The sequence below is a fragment of the Phasianus colchicus genome, chromosome 1, assembly GCF_987193195.1.
Source record: "Phasianus colchicus chromosome 1, bPhaCol1.hap1.1, whole genome shotgun sequence".
In the NCBI taxonomy this organism is placed as follows: Eukaryota; Metazoa; Chordata; class Aves; order Galliformes; family Phasianidae; genus Phasianus; species Phasianus colchicus.
The window spans coordinates 56,167,840-56,186,157 of record NC_143436.1 but is presented as its reverse complement, the minus strand read 5'-3'; the positions used below and the strand labels follow the sequence as shown (position 1 = coordinate 56,186,157).

The 18,318-nt window shown below is 37.6% G+C and overlaps 1 protein-coding gene across 2 annotated transcripts in view; it reads left to right on the top strand.

The window, feature by feature from the left end:
* PARPBP (PARP1 binding protein) overlaps positions 1-18,318 on the top strand; it is a 45,445-nt gene that overhangs the window by 119 nt on the left and 27,008 nt on the right. For both annotated transcript variants that reach the window (XM_031589740.2, XM_031589739.2), the window contains exons 2-6: positions 1,222-1,374; positions 5,121-5,351; positions 8,072-8,176; positions 9,896-10,066; positions 13,002-13,156. In XM_031589740.2, coding sequence (XP_031445600.2) covers positions 1,225-1,374; positions 5,121-5,351; positions 8,072-8,176; positions 9,896-10,066; positions 13,002-13,156 — 812 coding nt within the window. In that variant the 5' untranslated portion in view covers positions 1,222-1,224. The remainder of the gene's footprint in view (positions 1-1,221; positions 1,375-5,120; positions 5,352-8,071; positions 8,177-9,895; positions 10,067-13,001; positions 13,157-18,318) is intronic.

Below are 18,318 nucleotides of genomic sequence, written 5' to 3'. Positions count from 1 at the left end.
GCTGGCTGAGAGGGGCTTGGGTGGGGAGTAAACAGCTTAACTTACTTAAAAGGGGAGGGACTACTAGCGAAGTGTAGCAATGGAGTGATTTTAAACCGAGAGAGGGGAGGTTTGGGTTAGATGGTAGAGGGAAATTTTTCACTCAGAGGGTGCTGAGACACAGCCCAGAGAAGCTGTGGGTGCCCCAGACCTTCAGGTGCTCAAGGCTGGATTGAATGGGGCTCTGGGCAGCCTGAGCCGCTGGGTGGCAACTGAAACTGGTACAGAAACTCACTGCCAAAGGGAATAGCAAATATGATGACTTAAGGAAAGGAGCATTAAAAAGGCTTTGTGTGTAGGCAACAAAAACATTCAGAGGTGTCTTCGATAATAAGTTGTGGAAGCAATAGTGAATCACTTGTTTAAGAGATTCTGTACTGATAGATGCTGGTCTGAATATGATGTGGTGCATATGAAAGATGCTTTCTGGGGGCATTCAGGCTGTCTCTGTAGAGGCAAAAAACTGTCTTATCAAATTACTGATATTATCATAGAATGGCCTTGGTTGAAAAAGACCAGAATGAGCATCAAGTTTCAACCCCCCTGCTATGTGCAGGGTTGCCAACCACCAGACCAGGCTGCCCAGAGCCACATCCAGCGTGGCCTTGAATGCCTGCAGGGATGGGGCATCCACAGCCTCCTTGGGCAACCTGTTCCAGTGTGTCACCACCCTCTGAGTGAAAAACTTCCTCCTAGTATCTAGCCTAAAGCTCTCTTGTCTCAGTTTAAGGCCATTCTTCCTTGTCCTATCACTATCAACCCTCATAAAAAGTTGTACCCCCTCCTGTTCAATACTCCTATCAGATATTGGAAGATCACAGTGAGGTCTCCCCAGAGCCTTCTTTTCTCCAAGCTAAACAAGTCCAGTTCCCTCAACCTTTCTTCATAGCAGAGGTGCTCCAGCCCTGTGATATTCTTTCAAGTTAGTAAATATGCAAGGAGGACAAGAGGTCTTCATGAACATGTCATTCATAAGCACTTTCTACCCCTTCTCCTGGTAGTTATCTCATTGTTAGTGAGGTAAGTCTTGCAAGGCTATGGATTTGTGGGATGAGTTTATTTTGTGGACTTGATATGGGAGAAGAAATGATAGCATACACACAGTTTAAGGTGAAGATGTGCATAGGCCTCTCATGTATTTTTATTTACAATTATTTCTCTTAATTCTGTGTTCTGCTCTAGGCAATGATTTCTTTCCAGGAAAAGATTTTAAACTTAATCAAATATTTCAGAAGACAATGGCCCTTATTTTCAAACTCTGAAAGGACTACAGTATGTGGAGCCGACTGCATGCTGACAGCATTACAACTGTCCATGGCTGAAGTCAATAAGCAGGTTAGCATTCTTTCTGTACACTCTTGGGGCTTAGTGTGACTTAAACTTGGTTTGCTTACTAAACTTTCAGTTTATCTATTTAAAACAGTTGTTTTGGTCATTTCAGTGTTGTTTTTGATCTGAGGGTTAGATGCAGCAAGATGTTGTAAAATAATGATTAAGTACTTTGTCAAATCAGAGAAAGATTTTTTACAGAAAGATGGGAGAAGTGTTTTAAGTTTTTTTAATGTAAATCCTCATCTGTAATAGTAAACACTAGAGTATTTTGTCTGATTGCATAACTTCAATTCTGCTGCAGAGTTGGGGTTGAGATGTTTGGGGTGAGGGGTTGTCCTACAGTCAAGGAGTCCCCAGGGTGAGGGGAAAGCTGCTAGGAATCTCCAGCCCTTGTGGGAGTGGCTGAAGAGACATAGGTGGGCCAGGAGCAGCAGCAGCCACCCATTTATGCACAGATGCAACCACAGGGAGTGAGAGCAAACAGAAAAGCTGGTTTGAGGCTGGAGGGTGCCTGCTCTCTCTCTTCTGGGAGCAGTCCTCTATTGAAAGAAGCTTGGTGACAGTATGCTGCAATGGCTGAGCTGAGGTTGTAACCTAGGCAGGGTAGCCACAATCTTCACATGCAGATGCATGCACCTAAACAGGCTGCCTGAGGAGTGAAATTGCTGCCCTGACCTTTTATTGCGGGGTTCTCCAGAATCTGCAAGTCCACACAGGGGCTGAGGGCAGAAGTGGATGTCATAGATACAAGTGCGCCCATCTCAACATACTTTTCCAGCAAATGGCCAGGTTGAAATAGGAAATTGCCAGGCAGCACTGAATCCTGGAATTGGAGAGTTATGTATGGTGTTTTGTTCTGACACAGGCTGAAAGACTGCCCTGACCTAAATCCCTGCAAGGTGAGGAAGCTAAGCTAGCTTTATGGTCTGGAAAAAGGAGAGGGTGTGGGTAATGATTCAGACTCAGGAAGGGACTACCCCATAAAGTTGGTCGAACCAACCACCTCTATTAGAACAAGTGCCACCAAAGCAAGGAGAAGGGTGTTAGTGAGTGGGGATTCCTTGATGAGGAATTACCCATTTGCTATTTGGATAACATCTCTAGGGAGGTTTCCCACCTGCCTAGGGGTCTTCATTTGTGATACCAAGAAGAAACTTTACTGTGCACAGTAAAGCTGGAGTGCTATTGTCCTGCTCTTTTGAGACTGGTTGCATGAGGCTGAAATAAGAAAACAACAAAATCTCAACAGTGACTTTATCGCTCAGAAAGATGTTGCAGGGTCTAGGACTGCAGATAATGTTCTCCTTTATCCTCCCAGTTGGAGGGTGGGACACAGGAAGAAAGGGGTGAAGGGATCAGGTGAATCATTGGCTTTTGCATGGTGCCACTTTCAGGGTTTTGTGTTGTGGTCTCAGTTGCACCTTCAAGAGAATGAGTATACTGATGCTAGATGGAACACAGTTGATCAGATGGAGCAAGACTGTTTTGTCCAGCATGCTAGCTGGACTGATTAGCAGAGCTTTAAGCTAGATTTGATGGAGGAAGGAGAGGTGTTTTGAATGACAGAGAATCATAGAATTACCAAGGGTGGAAAAGACATCTAAGATTATCCAGTACAACCATCCACCTATCACCAATATTTCCCACTAAACTATATCCCTCAGTACAATATAGAAACATTTCTTGAACACCTCCAGGATCGATGACTCCACCATCTCCCTGAGCAGAAAAGCCAGGAGACGCTGTCACTTTATGAAGCAGCAGGAAAAAACCTCAGAATTGCTCTAAAGGAACTGAGGAAGGCTTTTCTAAAAAGATAACACTTTTGATAGCCCAGCTGAAATGCCTCTATACCAATGCACATAGCGTGGGAAATAAATAAGAGGAATTAGAAACGATGGAGCAATTAAAAAACTATGACTTAATTGTTATCACAGAAACATGGTGGGAAGTACTATGCAATTGGAATACTGTAGTCAGGGAGTGCAAACTTTGTAGAAGAGATAAGCAGGAAATGAGGGTAGTGGGTGTTGCCCTTTGTGTTAAGAAATTGATAGATTGCAAAGAGCTGTCCTGATTTGTTCTTTCCCAGCTACTTGAGCCACCCACCCTGCCCTTTGCTGAGAATGTCTTTGGCTCTGAACAGCACTGATTAGCAGCAACATTGATGTGTTATCAACATTGTTTTTCTCTTAGAACCAAAAAATAGTCTCATAGCAGACATTCTGAAGAAAACAACTATGTCCCAGCTGAAACTAAGACACGATGAAACATAACACTGCAATGTCTATCATGCAGTGATGGTCCAGAACTTTTTGAACTTCCTTTGGGTATTAGTCAGCTGGCATATGCTTATTGCAGAACATCATATTTTTATTAACATTCCCTTTAAAACCAGATATTCTTGACAGCTGACTGTGTAAGAAATAGAGTGCACTGTCACAGTGAGTGCCTGATGGTGTAAGTTAGCACCTGGAGTGAAATTCTACTTGAATTTCAAATATTCTTCCAGTGCTAATATAAACTTTGCTAATCTCTGCAGGTCCTTGGTCTTGCAAGGAAAGGTTTTGATTTACTAGGTACCATATTTAAACTGTACTGTCATTTAGCTTGGAAAATTCTTTCAGAAGTAACAAAATAGTGAGACAACTTTTTTTTTTTTCTTCCAACCTACTATTGTTTTCATTTTCTTGAAGGTGATTACAATATGGTTAGAAATTTAGTTTTTGGAGAAGTTGGAGTGGAAAACATGCTCTGTAGAAAATGAATGACATTAATTTTCTTGTAATCTCTGAAATAGCAGGCATGTTCATAATACTGAATTATGCTAAAAACCACGTGCAAATTTAAAGATGGCTATAGGGCCAATTTCTGAACTGTTAGAAGTGTATACATAGTCCCACATCCCAACCCTTATCTTTTGTTTCTGTTACCATAGCTCAGTCTAACTAGTAGCAAATGTCTCTGCTGCTGTGTAATTTCACTTACATGCAGCAAGTACAAGGGCCTGCATGCTGTGCTGGTAAAAATCTTCACAAGCTGAGGTGACCGACTGTTGCCAATACTGAAACACGTCTCCTATTGCCTCACTGTGCTCACATCCATTGAAAGTCAAAGAGTGCAATTTTCTCCACATGGAATAATTCAATTACAGACCTCTGCTTCATCTGCACTTCCATGTCAGATGCAAATTTCTCAGACTGTCCCTCTGCTGCCATGTCACACAGCAACAAAATGTAATGGGATACAGGCAGGAAGGTTCAGCCTCTACTGCCATACCACTGACATCTGCCTATGATGTTGTGGGCCAACAAAATAAAATAGGAGGCATTACTTTTGGACCTGCCTGTGTGCTTAGGTGTGTCTTGCTTTCATGCATTCATTAGGTCTGTGGCAACATTATCAACATTATTTAAGAGTAGAAGTGTATTAGCATTGGGGGGGAGGGGGGAATTGATTTTGCATGTAATAGTCCTGTGAAAGTCAATGTCTGTTTCTGTCAGCAAAGTTCAAAATATATGTCTGGTATTTTAAAGATCAGGAACAAGAACTGCAGATTCCAGAAAGTCAACTGTAAGGCAAAAGCATTGAAAGAACTTCAGTTATAAGTAACACTTCATTCATTACAAATGCAAATATTTAGATTATAATAGTTTTTCTTTGAAGACATATATGCAACTTGTTTTAAAGTAATTTTTAAAACTACTAAATATAAAATATTAATTTTTTTTTTATTGTTGTTCTGTTAGCACCATGGAGATTTCTCAGTATCGCTCAGTGATGTGATGGAAACTTGGAAATATTTGTTACATGACAAACTAGGATTATCATATGAGAACATGGAAGAACCTGAAAATTATGCTGACTTTAAAAAGGCCTATCATGCCTTCTTAGCAAGCAGCAATATGTTAGATATAATAGACATATATCAAAAGTGCTGTGCTCTTGCACTTGTCTCTGAAGATGAAAGCATTGCCCCCGTAAGTATTTTGTTTGATTAATCTCTGATATTATTTTGACACTTCTGATAATGATTATGGGTTCACAGTGCTTCTAAAGTATGTGCAGAAATCCTGACTTATTCACAAATTACTTGCTTTTTCTGTGTGGGAAACAGATGTGTTTAAATTATTAAATCTTTTAAAGACTCATAAGACTATTCAAAAATTACTTCTTTCTGTCATCCTGCTGGATGTGTAGATCTCTTCTCCAGAAGTTTTTCTGCCAGAAAAAGAAAAGTCGAACTGTAGAGATTTGATATGACTGGATCGAATTTTAATGATTAACGTGCTACAGAATTTTGGATATATGTTGCTATGCAGTCCAAATATTTTTTGTTGTTGTTATAAAAATAACACATTTTTAAACACAAAATCCTCCGTATTCTACACGTAGCTTCATTTGATGTTTTTTGGGAAACCAGAACAGATTCCTCAGCTACTCCGTCAAGCATCTGTTGCGGTTTATTGCAATTCAGTTATTGTAACTCTGCACATAAGACCATGCTGTAAGCTAGAGAAGTTGCAGTGTGTAGTCCAATCTGACTATGAAAATAGCACAAATTTGATTAATCTTTACCAGATCAAAATATATTGAATAATATATTAGCTGCTGGAAGGTACAAAAAAAAAAAAAATTGAGTCCAACTGTTAGTCTATTTTAGGACTGATCCAAAGTTAAAACATGTCATTATGAACGTTATCTAAATGCCTCCTAAACACAAACAGGCATGTAATGTCAGCCACCTCTTTAGGATTCCTGTTCCAATGTCTAACTAATCTCTCAGTAATTAAATTTTTCACAGTGTCTAGTCAGTTTCTGACTGATACAGCTTTGAACTGCTCTCGTGTGTCCTGTCACTAGATACCAGAGAGAAAAGATGAGCAACTCCCTCTCCACTTCCCCTCCTCAGGAAGGAGTAATCACATCATTCCTCAACCTCCTTTCCACCAAGTTTAACGAACACAATGTTCACAATTGTTCCTCATAGGATATGCCTTGCAGCTCTTTTAACCAATTTTGTTGCCTTATCTGCACACAGTCAAGTATCTTAATGTCCTTTTTAGAACGTGGAGTCCAGAACAGAATATTTGAGTTCAGACAGCACCAATGCTAAATATAGTTGGAGAATGACCTCTTCTGATTGTTTGGCTGTGCTGTGTTTAATGTACTCCAAAATGCTGCTTTCCTTCCTGGCTGCCAGGGTATGTTGCTGACTCATGTTGAGCCAGCTGTCAACCAGAGTCCCCAGATCCCTTTCTGGAGGACTCCTCTCCAGCCACTTTTGTCCCAGGCTGTATGTATGTCTGACATTACTCAATTCCAAAAGCAGAATCCAACATTTGTTCTTGATAAATTTCATACTGTTGCTAATGGCCTAATGGTTCTGATCAATGTAGGTCCCTTTTCTAAAAGCCTTTTGTATCTTCAGAGAGTCAACAACACCTACCAGTTTAGTATCAGCAGTAAGTTTTGGAAAGATTCATTTAACTCCAGAGAAAGCATTGATGAAAATGTTAAATAGAACTGGTGTCAAGATTGAGCCTTGGAAGATGCTGCTAGTGACAGGTCACCAACCAGATGTAGTCTTGTCTTTACTACAACACTTCAAGCCCTACTGTTCAGCCAGTTTTTCACCCAGCATACGATGTGCCTCTTTGTCTGAAACCTGGACAGTTTATCCAGAAAGACTGTGAGGAACAGTATCAAAAGCATTGCTAAAATACAGGAAAACTACTTCTATTGTCTTCCTTTTGTCCACAGGGAGATCTTATCATAGAAGGATATCACATTAGTGAGATAAGGCTTCCTTCTCTTGAGCCCTTGTGTGCTGGGCTGATGATTGGGTTGTGTTAGTAGCAACTAAAAAACTTTGAAATATAAGCATGCCATATGAGTTTGATTTTTGTGCTCTCTAGAGCATGGAAAAATCAAAGACAAAGGATTTTGATAAAAAATAAAAATAAAATAAAATAAACTTTGGATTTAGATTCAACTATTTCTGGCTTGTAAGAAAAGTTACAGAGAAAAGCCAACTGTCTGCTTGCAGGAAAGTAAACTGAATTATTAGATAAAAACTAGAAAATAAAAAATAAAATATTCAGTTGCTTTGGGAACTCTTCCTATTGAGTCAGGAATAAAGCTGTGTCTGTGGAAAAAGTAGTCAAATACCAGAACAGGCTCCTGAGAGAAGATGGGAATCTCATCTTCAGAATTATTGAAATATAGAAATACTGTTATAAGATTCAGTGACAGGTATGCTTGTAACAAGTTCACCTGCTTCCTTAAACTGAGAGAACCTCCGCTCAAATATTCCAATTACCGGATACAAAAGAAGTTACAAGGAGGATTGAAGTTCAGGAAGCTTTCATTTTCTAATTTATTTTTTCAATGTAAAAAACTTGAGAAGATTAAGGCGCTTTTCATATCCATGGCACAATGTTATCTTTTTTTCTGAAAGACGAGAAGCTGCTTTTAGTGCAAGTGTCTTATAGAAATGTACAAGATCTGTAAGTTAATTTGAATCTTTACACCTGATTTTTCCCTTAACATTTGTACTTCTGAAGACTGAAGAAAAAGTAAGTTTTGAGTCTCAGAAAACTAGCAAACTGTAAGAAATCATGGTTTCACTTGGTTTTAATAGTATTTCTGCTTTTTAGTCACCTTTATATTTTAACTGATTCAATTCTTTTTATTGAAGGATCAACTATTACAATTTATTTCTGGTGGAATGAATGTATCAGGAAGTAATGGTTCTGTTCTTCCTTCTACACCAGTCTACAAACAGGATCAGAACAGTGTGAAGGTAAAACTTATTTCTATATTTTTTTGTGATGTTCTGCAGACACGGGAAATTTAACTCAACATGATATGTTACATTGTTTCCTTTTTGCAATTATTGTTATTAAAATATTGCTAGTCTGAAAATAATAAACAAGTGTTTTCAAACTGCATCTCATCAGTGTGTGTGTATGGGGTAAATACATGAATTTATACTCTGAAAGACAGTCCTCTTATGACAGGCACTTGATATGTAGATATAATCTGCTTTTAAGTGCCTTTAAACATTGTTCTTCAAATATATTATAATTGAAACATAGTCTTATCAACTGAGGGTTAAATTATTTGCTTGATGTTGCCAAGTGAAGTGCTAAGTGGTGTAGACTTATTAGGTTTCATCACCTTGTTTTCATTAGCTCATATTTACTTCCTTGTGGAAGAAATCTGGATAGCAACTGTAGCGGTAGCTGTAGCAAAGCAAGCAAGTCTTGTTTATCCCAGTAGATGACTGGAGACTTTTTGGGAACACTTGATTCAACCCCCTCAAATAAGAATCTGAGAATACTGTATTGCAGTACTTGAAATGCTAGAGTTTTTGCCATTCCCAGGCTTACTTTCCTCATCAGAAGTAGCAATTTCAATGCAGTGTGTAGATACAACTTAAAAAATAATTCTCAACATGTGAGCAAACATTGTCCCAGAAATATGATATCAGGCTGAAAAAATGCTTCAGTGAAATGCAGTTTGGTGCTTTTCTGTTTTTTCACTACAGTTCTTCCCTAGATAGCACTTCTACCACTAAGCTAATGGCATGCTTGACATTGGCATGTGTAGAAAAAAAGATTTCTTGCCTTTTTTTCTTTCTCTTGAATCTTTCCTCTTAAGCTGCTTAAGAGGATATAATAATAATATAATTTTTGAATTCCTATTGAATAAGAAAAAAATATGTAGCAAATAAAGCTTTTCTCATTAGCTTTCTTTTCATCAGTGGTCTTTTTTGGTCTTTTTTTTTTTCTTATGATAAAGGCAAATTTTTCAGTTCTGGAACTGTTGTTCTTACAGGATCCTGAACAGTGCTGCAATAGAAGTAATTACATTGATATAATTTGGTTATGTGGGTGGAGTTGGATATAAAATTTTAATTCTTCAATCAGTGAAACTTCTATGATTGATATCCCTGGGAGTCAAGGGGAAAATTAGTGAATCTGAGGTGGAGCTGGTAAAGTGATGAAAATTTTAGCCTACTTGAAATTAATGTAAATCCTTTATGTGGTTTCACGGTATTAGAATTTTACTTTGGGATATAAAAGGAATATCTGTTAGGAGATCTCTAAGCAGAAATAGATACCCAATTGTAATAGCTAGATGTCATAGAATCATAGAATGTCTTAATTTGGAAAGAACATTAGAGATCATCTAGTTCCAACCCCTTCCATGGGCAGGGCTACCACCCACCACATCAGACTGCCCAGGACCCCATCCAACCTGACCTTGAATGCCTTCAGTGATGGAGCATCCACAGCTTTTCTGGGCATCCTGTCTCAGTGTGATTATTCAAGTATAATACACATAATTTTAACGCATATTAATCATGCTTGCTTTTGTCAAAACTTCCAGAATTCTCATACATGAAGTAATAATTTGAAATTTTAAAAAAGTGTCTCACTTTGCAGAAGTCTTATTGCTAGCACACATGTAATTTAGCAACAGGGTGACCAATTAATGTTGATGCTTTCTTATGCAGGTGATGCTCTTTGCCAAGAAGTGTTTTTATTCATATTTAAGCCTGTTGGTGAATTCTAAGGATGATCTGGCATTGGCTCGTATTCTAAATGTTCCTGACAGAGGACTTGGTAGAGAAGCCTTCACTAAACTAAAACATGCTTCGCAGGAGAGAAAAATGTCAATTTTCCTGGTATGTGAATCCAATGAAACTTGCTGTAGATCAGAGATAATGAAATAGATTTATAAACATGAAATGTTGCTTTAGTCTCTAACTAAAGCATTAAAGACTAACATTTGCAAGCCAAGTCAAACACCATCATAAAGAGAGTTTCAAGGCTTCAAAACAAAGAAAACCAGCACAACAGATTTCATCTGATAAAATAGGTGATTGGTCATGAGATCTAAAGATACCCAAAAAAATGATTTCTGCCTGTGAACCTCTAGAATGCTAAAATATGATCTGGTAAAAACAGGAATCTCTTGACAAAACGAATCTATTAATAATATATTTAGAGTGTTGCAAGTACATACTTTGGTTAAATGGGAAAAACACATTTTTTCTGTGCATTTGTTAAACTGTAACCTAACATATCTTTTCACAAAATGCCTTTTGTAGAGCAATCTGAAGAAAAAAATCCAGTGCTTGATATGTAGATAAAAGACCAAAATCTGGAGGAATGGTATTGCTGTTTTTTCGGTTCTGACTCAGAATTTTTGGAATGTAATACTTGCCATTCATTTACAGCTTGATCAGTCTTGAAACATTCTTCAAGATGTGATTGATATGGGATATTCTTGATCATGTTATTCTCAAAGGCACAGAGCTGGAGAGAAAAAAAAAAAAAACAACAAAGGATGGTGTCCTCTCTTATACAGGAACAAGAAAAAATTACAGTATCAGTATATAGTACTCAGAAAGGCTTGGAGCTAAAGAATCTAGTTTTGTATGTGAGGTGAATTTATATTTATAATTAGAGCAGTTATAGTCAGCACAGAGCCATCTCAAAAATAGATGAGTAAGATTTCTTTCTCCAGAGAATCACTGTGGTCCCTCATATTCAAATAATCAAATTTTGCATTTGGGATCTGTGCAGTCAACAGTAGACCAAGAAAAAATAGTATGGGTATATAAAAGTCACTGAAGCAGCTACACTATTGCTTCAGATTTTATGGTTCAAAAATATGGAAAATTTGTGAAATCTCAGTTCCAGGATTAATTATTTGAGCTTCTAACGCTCTGTTAAAATTGTATATGAAAAAAAAAGTTGTGTTTGGACTGGTTTATTGCTTCTTCCTCCCAGCTGCCAGAGGGGAAACTTCTCTACTGTGTAAAGAAGTTGTCTTTTCTGGCATCTGTGTCTTGTAGAAGTCCTGCAAAGCCAGAATACTTTCCATTGGAAGGCAAGGTCCTATGAACCATATTTATCCAGAAGAAATCTTTAGTGCAAAAGCAGGAATACTGACAGGTTTATTCTCTTTGCTAGAGTAATTCCAGTTGTGTTCTTTACAGTCCCAAGAGCTTTATGATTTAAACTGTGTAGTATGAAATTAAATTGTATAGGTAGAATTAATATTACTGTATCTGTCAAGTGTTTTAGGTTCTTATCTTTAACTTTTATGGAGAAATTTATTTTATTTACCTATTGGCTTAAAATGTGAGGGGTTACACTCTGAAGTGTTGTGGTTTAACCTGGCAGACAGCTCAGCACCACACAGCTGTTTGCTCACTCTCTTTGCATTCCGGTAGGATGGAGGAGAGAATTAAAAAAAAAAAAAAAAAAAAAAGATCTCATAGGTTGAGATTATAAATATTACTAAGATGGAAAAGGATGAGAGAAATAATAGTAATGATAGAAACATTTATGTATGCAAGTGATGCACAGTGGAATTGTTTACTACCCACTGACTAATGCTCAGCCAGACCCTGAGCAGCAGCAGCTCTCCCACCCCAGATTCCCCCAGTTTTATATTTGCATGATGTCACATGGTATGGAATATCCCTTTGGCCAGTTTAAGTCAGCTGTTGTGGTTCTGTCCCTTCCCAGCTTCTTGTGCACCCCCACCCTCTCACTGGCAGGACAGCATGAGAAACTGAAATGTCCTTGATGCTTTGCAGCACTGCTGAGCAGGAACTTAAACATCAATATGTTATCAATGTTGTTTTTCTGCTAAAGCTAAAACATAGAATCATAGCAGACAATATGAAGAAAATCTATTCTGTCTCAGTTGAAAATAGGTCAATATCCACTTCTTATTCTGTATTGTTTACATAATACTCAAGTCCCACACTTTCCAATACATCCCAATTAATTACCACCACCTTTGGTGCCTTCTGATATATACACGCAGATATTGTTCCCATAGTCTTTAGGCCATTTCACTATATTTTCTGTGGAGTTCACATAATATGTGACTTTGGGCTCCATCTATTATAACAATCCTTCAGGACAAGAGGGTGGTTTGATGTTGCATGCATCTACTAGATGCTACAAAGAAAATCAGCTCCATCCCAACTGAAACCAGGACAACTGCTGATGGAACATCTCTTGTTTCAGTGTCTTTACTGTATATAAAATATAGGGAAACTTTCAGAATGGAGTATCTGTGATGCTAGAACCTTTAGCTATCATATATATATATATATGATATATATATATATATATATTTTTTTTTAGAAACTTTGAATATTCATAGTATTTATTTCTGCCCCTAAAAATAAATACAATTCTCAAGTCAATCTTCATGTGCTTGTATTAAATGTTCCTAGGTTATAAATAACCCTCTAAATGCAAGATTTGTTTTTGTTATGTAAGTACAAGCATTTAAAGAGCAGCAACAACAACAACAAAACTATGCAATTTTAATAAAGTAGAAGTTTTTTTCCGAGGTATCAATGTAAATATCAAATCAGTTGGGTCATTTTCATTTAATTTGTAAGTACTTTAAAGCCCAACTTTAAGTATTGGGCTTGCAAATATATACAGAGAGATGTAAACAGCTTGCAATTAAAAGGTATTCTGTTGATTTCCATTAGATTTCTATTATTATCCAGCTGCTATGCGTTTTACATATCTGTACGAAGTCACTTCAAAATATGTTCATTTTCTAAATATTTCTCCTAATAGATGGCAACATCTTTGATCCGAACAGTAGAACATGGAGGAAAAGGCTGTGCAGCTTCATTATTTGATCCACTAAGAGTCCACGTAAAGGGGCTTTCTAACTTCATTGATTTTATTGACAAGCTGGGAGAAATTGTTGGTGAAATCCCAGATCCAAGGTAATAGAATTTTTATTGTATTTCTGTGTCTTTTGAGCAACTTCTTATTTTTCTTGTTTGTCTGGCTTCAGGAGGGGGGAACAAAAGAAGTTCTAATCACTTATTTCGTAGTAAATGTCTAAATCTTTAAGTTTTAGCTAGAAGAATACAAATGTTTGGAAAACAGCTTTTTGGTTTTGAGAGGCTAATATTTGTATTAAATTTTTACTAGATTTGTGCATGTATGTATATTTGGTTAGTTCCTTAATTGTAAATGGATTTCCAAATCACATGGGTCTGATGGAGACATAAAGATCTTTTACTTTTTCTTCCTCATTTATTACTCCTATTACGTTGTAGCACTTTATTTACTTTTCTATAAAGGACACCATTGTCACTCATTTCTTTCGTATTAAAAACTGATAAATAATGACAGGTTATTTAGCCTTTCTGCTCTCTTATTTTTAACAAGAGAAGCTAGTTGTATTAGTTATTTCTTGGGAAGGCTCTTGTGAAGTTTTTGGGTTTGGATGTTTCTGAAGACTTGAAGTTAATTTTTGGGGAGGGTTATAAATGTAAGATGAATTACAGACAAGCATCAGTATAACAGTTATTCATATTAGTAGGTGCTAGTATTAGGACAAGTACTGGCATTAGGGTGGAGCATTCTTTTTAAATAATATAAGTTAGCAACATTTTTCATTTATAATCAGCAATTTTTTTGTACAGAATTTTAGCCAGTTGCCTATCATAGTTCTATGCTCTAAAATCTGTTTTAGTTTAAATAATCTAATTTATGTTGTTGTGAAAAGAAAATGTTATAGGACAACAATAAGCCTTATTTAAATTCCATTCATATTTCATTGAAGTTGGAAGTATTTCTGAAGTTTTTTTTTTACATGCGGTTTTTGTTTTATTTCTTAATGCTGCTTCTTGGTTCTTTCATTTGAACATTCTAGATACCAGAGACAATCTGTCTATATCTGTAATCGTTAAAGAAAACTTCTGACTCAACTTCTAACATATGCTTTTTTCCTTATTTAAGTTATGTCTGGCATTATACATTCGTAAAAATGAGGAAAGAAAAAAAACACTTGTGTACCAACATCTTTTAGGGTGGAAAGACTACTTTCTGATTGTGTGATTCAGCAAATTGTAACATAAAATGCTGTGTCTTGTTAATTACCTTTCTGTTTAAAATGTGAGAAAAATCAGTAATTGCTTTGGAAATTGGAATTTCTAATTGGGAGAATTATCTTGAGCCTGGAAATCATTTTCAACATTCATCTGTTTATTTTACTGCTTTCTCTTTTTTCCTGTTGCTGTAGCTGTTGCCCTTTTCAGCATTCTACTTCCTATTATAATTCTGTATAGATGGTATGAGAATTTATACTATTTTAGGATATAAATCTCATTAATATCAGATTCTGGCATGTTCAGTAGATTACAAGTATGTATGTAGTTGTCATTGTTTGTATCACTTGTCAAGAACAAAATATATCTGTGCTGTATTTTTTTTTTCCTGTTATCTCTTGCACTCTGAACGGGTTTTATAACTAGCAGTATTTTTTTATATATCTTGCATTGTGTTTATGTTTCTATATCTAGTAGCTAAATATTTGTAGGACAACTTATACAATTATATACCAATTTGTTGACTGTCTTCAAAGGAATGCTGAAGTTCTCAAACTTAAGGATTGCAAGATTTGTGAACAAAAAGAAAACTATTCCATTTTCCTTTTGCAAGTGTTTAGTAAGCCATGTGAGTGGGAACAGTCTGCATGTAAAATATGCGGACATGCAAAATGATTTTACATTTATTATGAATTCCAAAAGAAGCAGTTTAACAAAAGAAATTTCCCTAATTCTGTTACTACTGCAGAATGAAGAACAGGAAAAAAATAAACAAAATGAAGAACTGAGCAACAGTGCAGCAAAAGTTTTTAGTTGCTTACTCCTTAAGAACCTTCTCAGAAATCTGGGAGGATAATTAGCAATCTATCTGTGGCATTGCTCTTTCACTGCTGTAAAGCTCTCAGTATTTTCTGTGCTACAAGGCGCACAAGATGTTTTTCTCATCCTCAAGCCTTTCTGTTAAGGAAGAAACTGAACAAGTAGATGAGATGAGTAGAACAGCAAAATCTTAATGGATGTATGATGGTTTGATTCAAGTGAGACACAAACTTTAAGGAGATTTGATAGCAGGAGATAGTAAAACAAACAAACAAAACCCCAAAACAGTATTTTCAAGGAGAGTTCGCTGAGCAGAATAAACATTCTTACAAATCTCTGAAATTTTCTTCTCATTCTCTAGCTGTGCAACAGTAGAAGATATCGCTGAACTTTCAAGAATCAGTAGTAGCATGAACGTTCCTTAAAATTTGGGGATGCTGTAAAGCTTATAACCCTCAAACTATTTACGAATTCTGTACGTCTTGGACAGTGCTTATGAAGTAAATGGAGAACTTGCATTATCTACTTGTTTCTTGTCAAGTGACAGAAAAATGTTAGTGTTGCATTTGCGAGTGAAGTGGATGATTATTATAGACCTGGTGAACTGGAGGCTCTTTTATGATATAAATTAAAGCCTGCAGTACTCATCTATTATTTTTGAAATCCTCCTCATTTAGACCAAACTGTAAAATACTTCTTGCATCCAGATAGAACAGTTCTTCTATTTCTCCAATGACATTTTTCAACTTTATGAAAGCTTTGTATGACTCAAAATTGAGTGATGGAAAAGTATTTGTATTATTCATTGCTGCAATTTTTGCTTCGTGCATATGTATACGTATATATAAAATTTAAAGTCCCAACTGGTTTGATAAGGTAGCAAAGTTGGTAGATGGCAGATTTTTCTTCTTGAATTGGCCCTCACTTTGTTGTAACTACTGTCCACTAGGTGACACTATTGCACAGCTCACAGTTTAAACCGAATAGCTGTAGTAGGTGTTCTGTTCATCACCTTTGAGCCAGTGTGATGCTTTGGACTGGATCTTCATATCAAGTCCATGAGCAGTCTTCTACATTTGATTTACAATTTGACTTGATCACGCATGTGTATTAGTGTATTGAGCTTTCAGAGGGTAGGGAAAATACTGCTTCTCATGTTGCCATTGTAAAGCTGTGATTGCATCTTAAAATACAGTAGTATTTAGGATAGAATGCATATGAAGCTTTATTTGATCTTGTCCTGAATGTTTGGATAGCTTTCACACAGCTCTGGAGTTTTGTGTTCTAAACTTGTGGGAAAGTTGTGCAAGCATGTGCAAAGCACTGTCTTAGGAATTGTAGAATCATTATGGTTGGGAAAGAGCTCTAAGATCATCTAGTCCAATGGTCAACCTGTCTCTACTAACCATGTCCTTCAGTGCCACATCCACACATTTCTTGAACACCTCTGGGGACAGTGATTCAAACATCATCTTGGGCAGCCTGTGCCAATGCAGTACCACTCTAAGAATTTTTTCCTAATGTCCAACCTGAACCTTCCCTGGTGCAGCTTAAGGACATTACTACTTGTTCTCCCAATAGTTACCTGGGAGAAAAGGCTGACCCCTACCTTGCTGCAATCTCCTTTCAGGTCACTTTAAAGAGTGATAAAGTCTTTCCTGGCCCTCCTCTTCTCCAGACTGAAGAATCAGTTCCCTCAGTCGCTTCTCATGAGTCTTGTTCTCCAGACCCTTTCTCAGCTTTGTTGCTTGTTTTTGGGCACATTGAACTTAAGATCATGAAATAATTCTGTGAAAGTAGCTTCAGGAAGCATTTGATTTAACGTCCTACTCAAAGCAGGTCAATTATGAGGTCAGCCTAGGATAGTTAGGGCTTTGTCCAGTGAAGTTTTGAAAACCTTCAAGAATGGAGACTGCAGCATCTTTTTTGGCAATTTGTTCCACTGCTTGAGTCTCCTCGTGACAATAAGCTTTTTTCTTATCCAGTTAGGACCTATCTTATTTCAGTTTATGCCTCTTTTCTCTCTTCTGTCCACTAAATGCCAACAGCCTGTCTTCCTCTTCTTGATCACTTCCTTGTGGGTATCAGAAGGCTGCTAGTGGATCCCCCAGAAGCCTTCTCTTCTCCAGTTTGAACAATCTGTTCCTTTAACTTCTCAGATGACGTGTCTCCCTGGTCATCTTGCCATTCCTTTACTAAACTTGCTTCAACTTATCAGTGTCCATTCTGGACTGGGGGGCCGAAAGCTGGATGCAGCATTCTAAATTCAGTCCAACAAGTGCTGATTAGAAAAGGATAATCACATTCCTTAGACTACTGGCTACGCTACTGTAGATGCAGCCAAAGATACTGTTGACCTTCTTTGTTGCCAAGGCACACTCCTGGCTTGTTTAGCTTGCTGAACATGCACCAAGACTCCCAAGTTTTTTTTCCACAGAGTTTCTGCCCAGTCAGTAACATTGCAAGGGCATGTCTCTTTCCAAGAATTAGCATTTCCTGTTGAATTTTTTATGGTCCCTCTCAGCCCTTTTCTCTGGTCTGTCTAGGTACCATACTGCATGGCAGCACTTCCCTACAATGTATTGACTGTTCTACCCAGTTTTGTGTCATCTGCAAATGTGATAAGCATATATTTTGTCACTGCTTCTAGTTCACCAACAAAGGTATACATACATACACATAGAATCATAGAATGGCTTGGATTGGAAGGAACCTCAAGGATCATCAAGCTCCACCCCCTCTGCCACAGGCAGGGCCACCAACCTCCGCCTTGGATACTAGACGAGGCTTCCCAGGGCCCCATCCAACATGGCCTTGAACACCTCCAACGATGGGACATCCACAACCTCTCTGGACATCCTGTTCCAGCACTTCATCACTCCCTTGGTAAAGAACTTCCCCCTGATATCCTACCTAAATCTTCCCTCCTTTAACTGAAAACCATTTCCTCTTGTCCTGCTGTTACTTATCCTTGTAAAGAGTTGACTCCCCTCCTGTTTATAGGCTGTTTATAGGTACTGAAAGGCTGCAATGAGGTCACCTCTCAGCCTTCTCTTTTCCAGGCTGAACAAGCCTAGTTCCCTCAGCCTGTCTCCATAGGTGAGGTGCTCCACCCCTCTAATAATCTTTGTGGCTCTCCTCTGGACCCTTTCTAACAGCTCCCTGTCTTTCTTGTACTGGGGGCCCCAGACCTGGATGCAGTACTCCAGATGGGGCCTCATAAGAGCAGA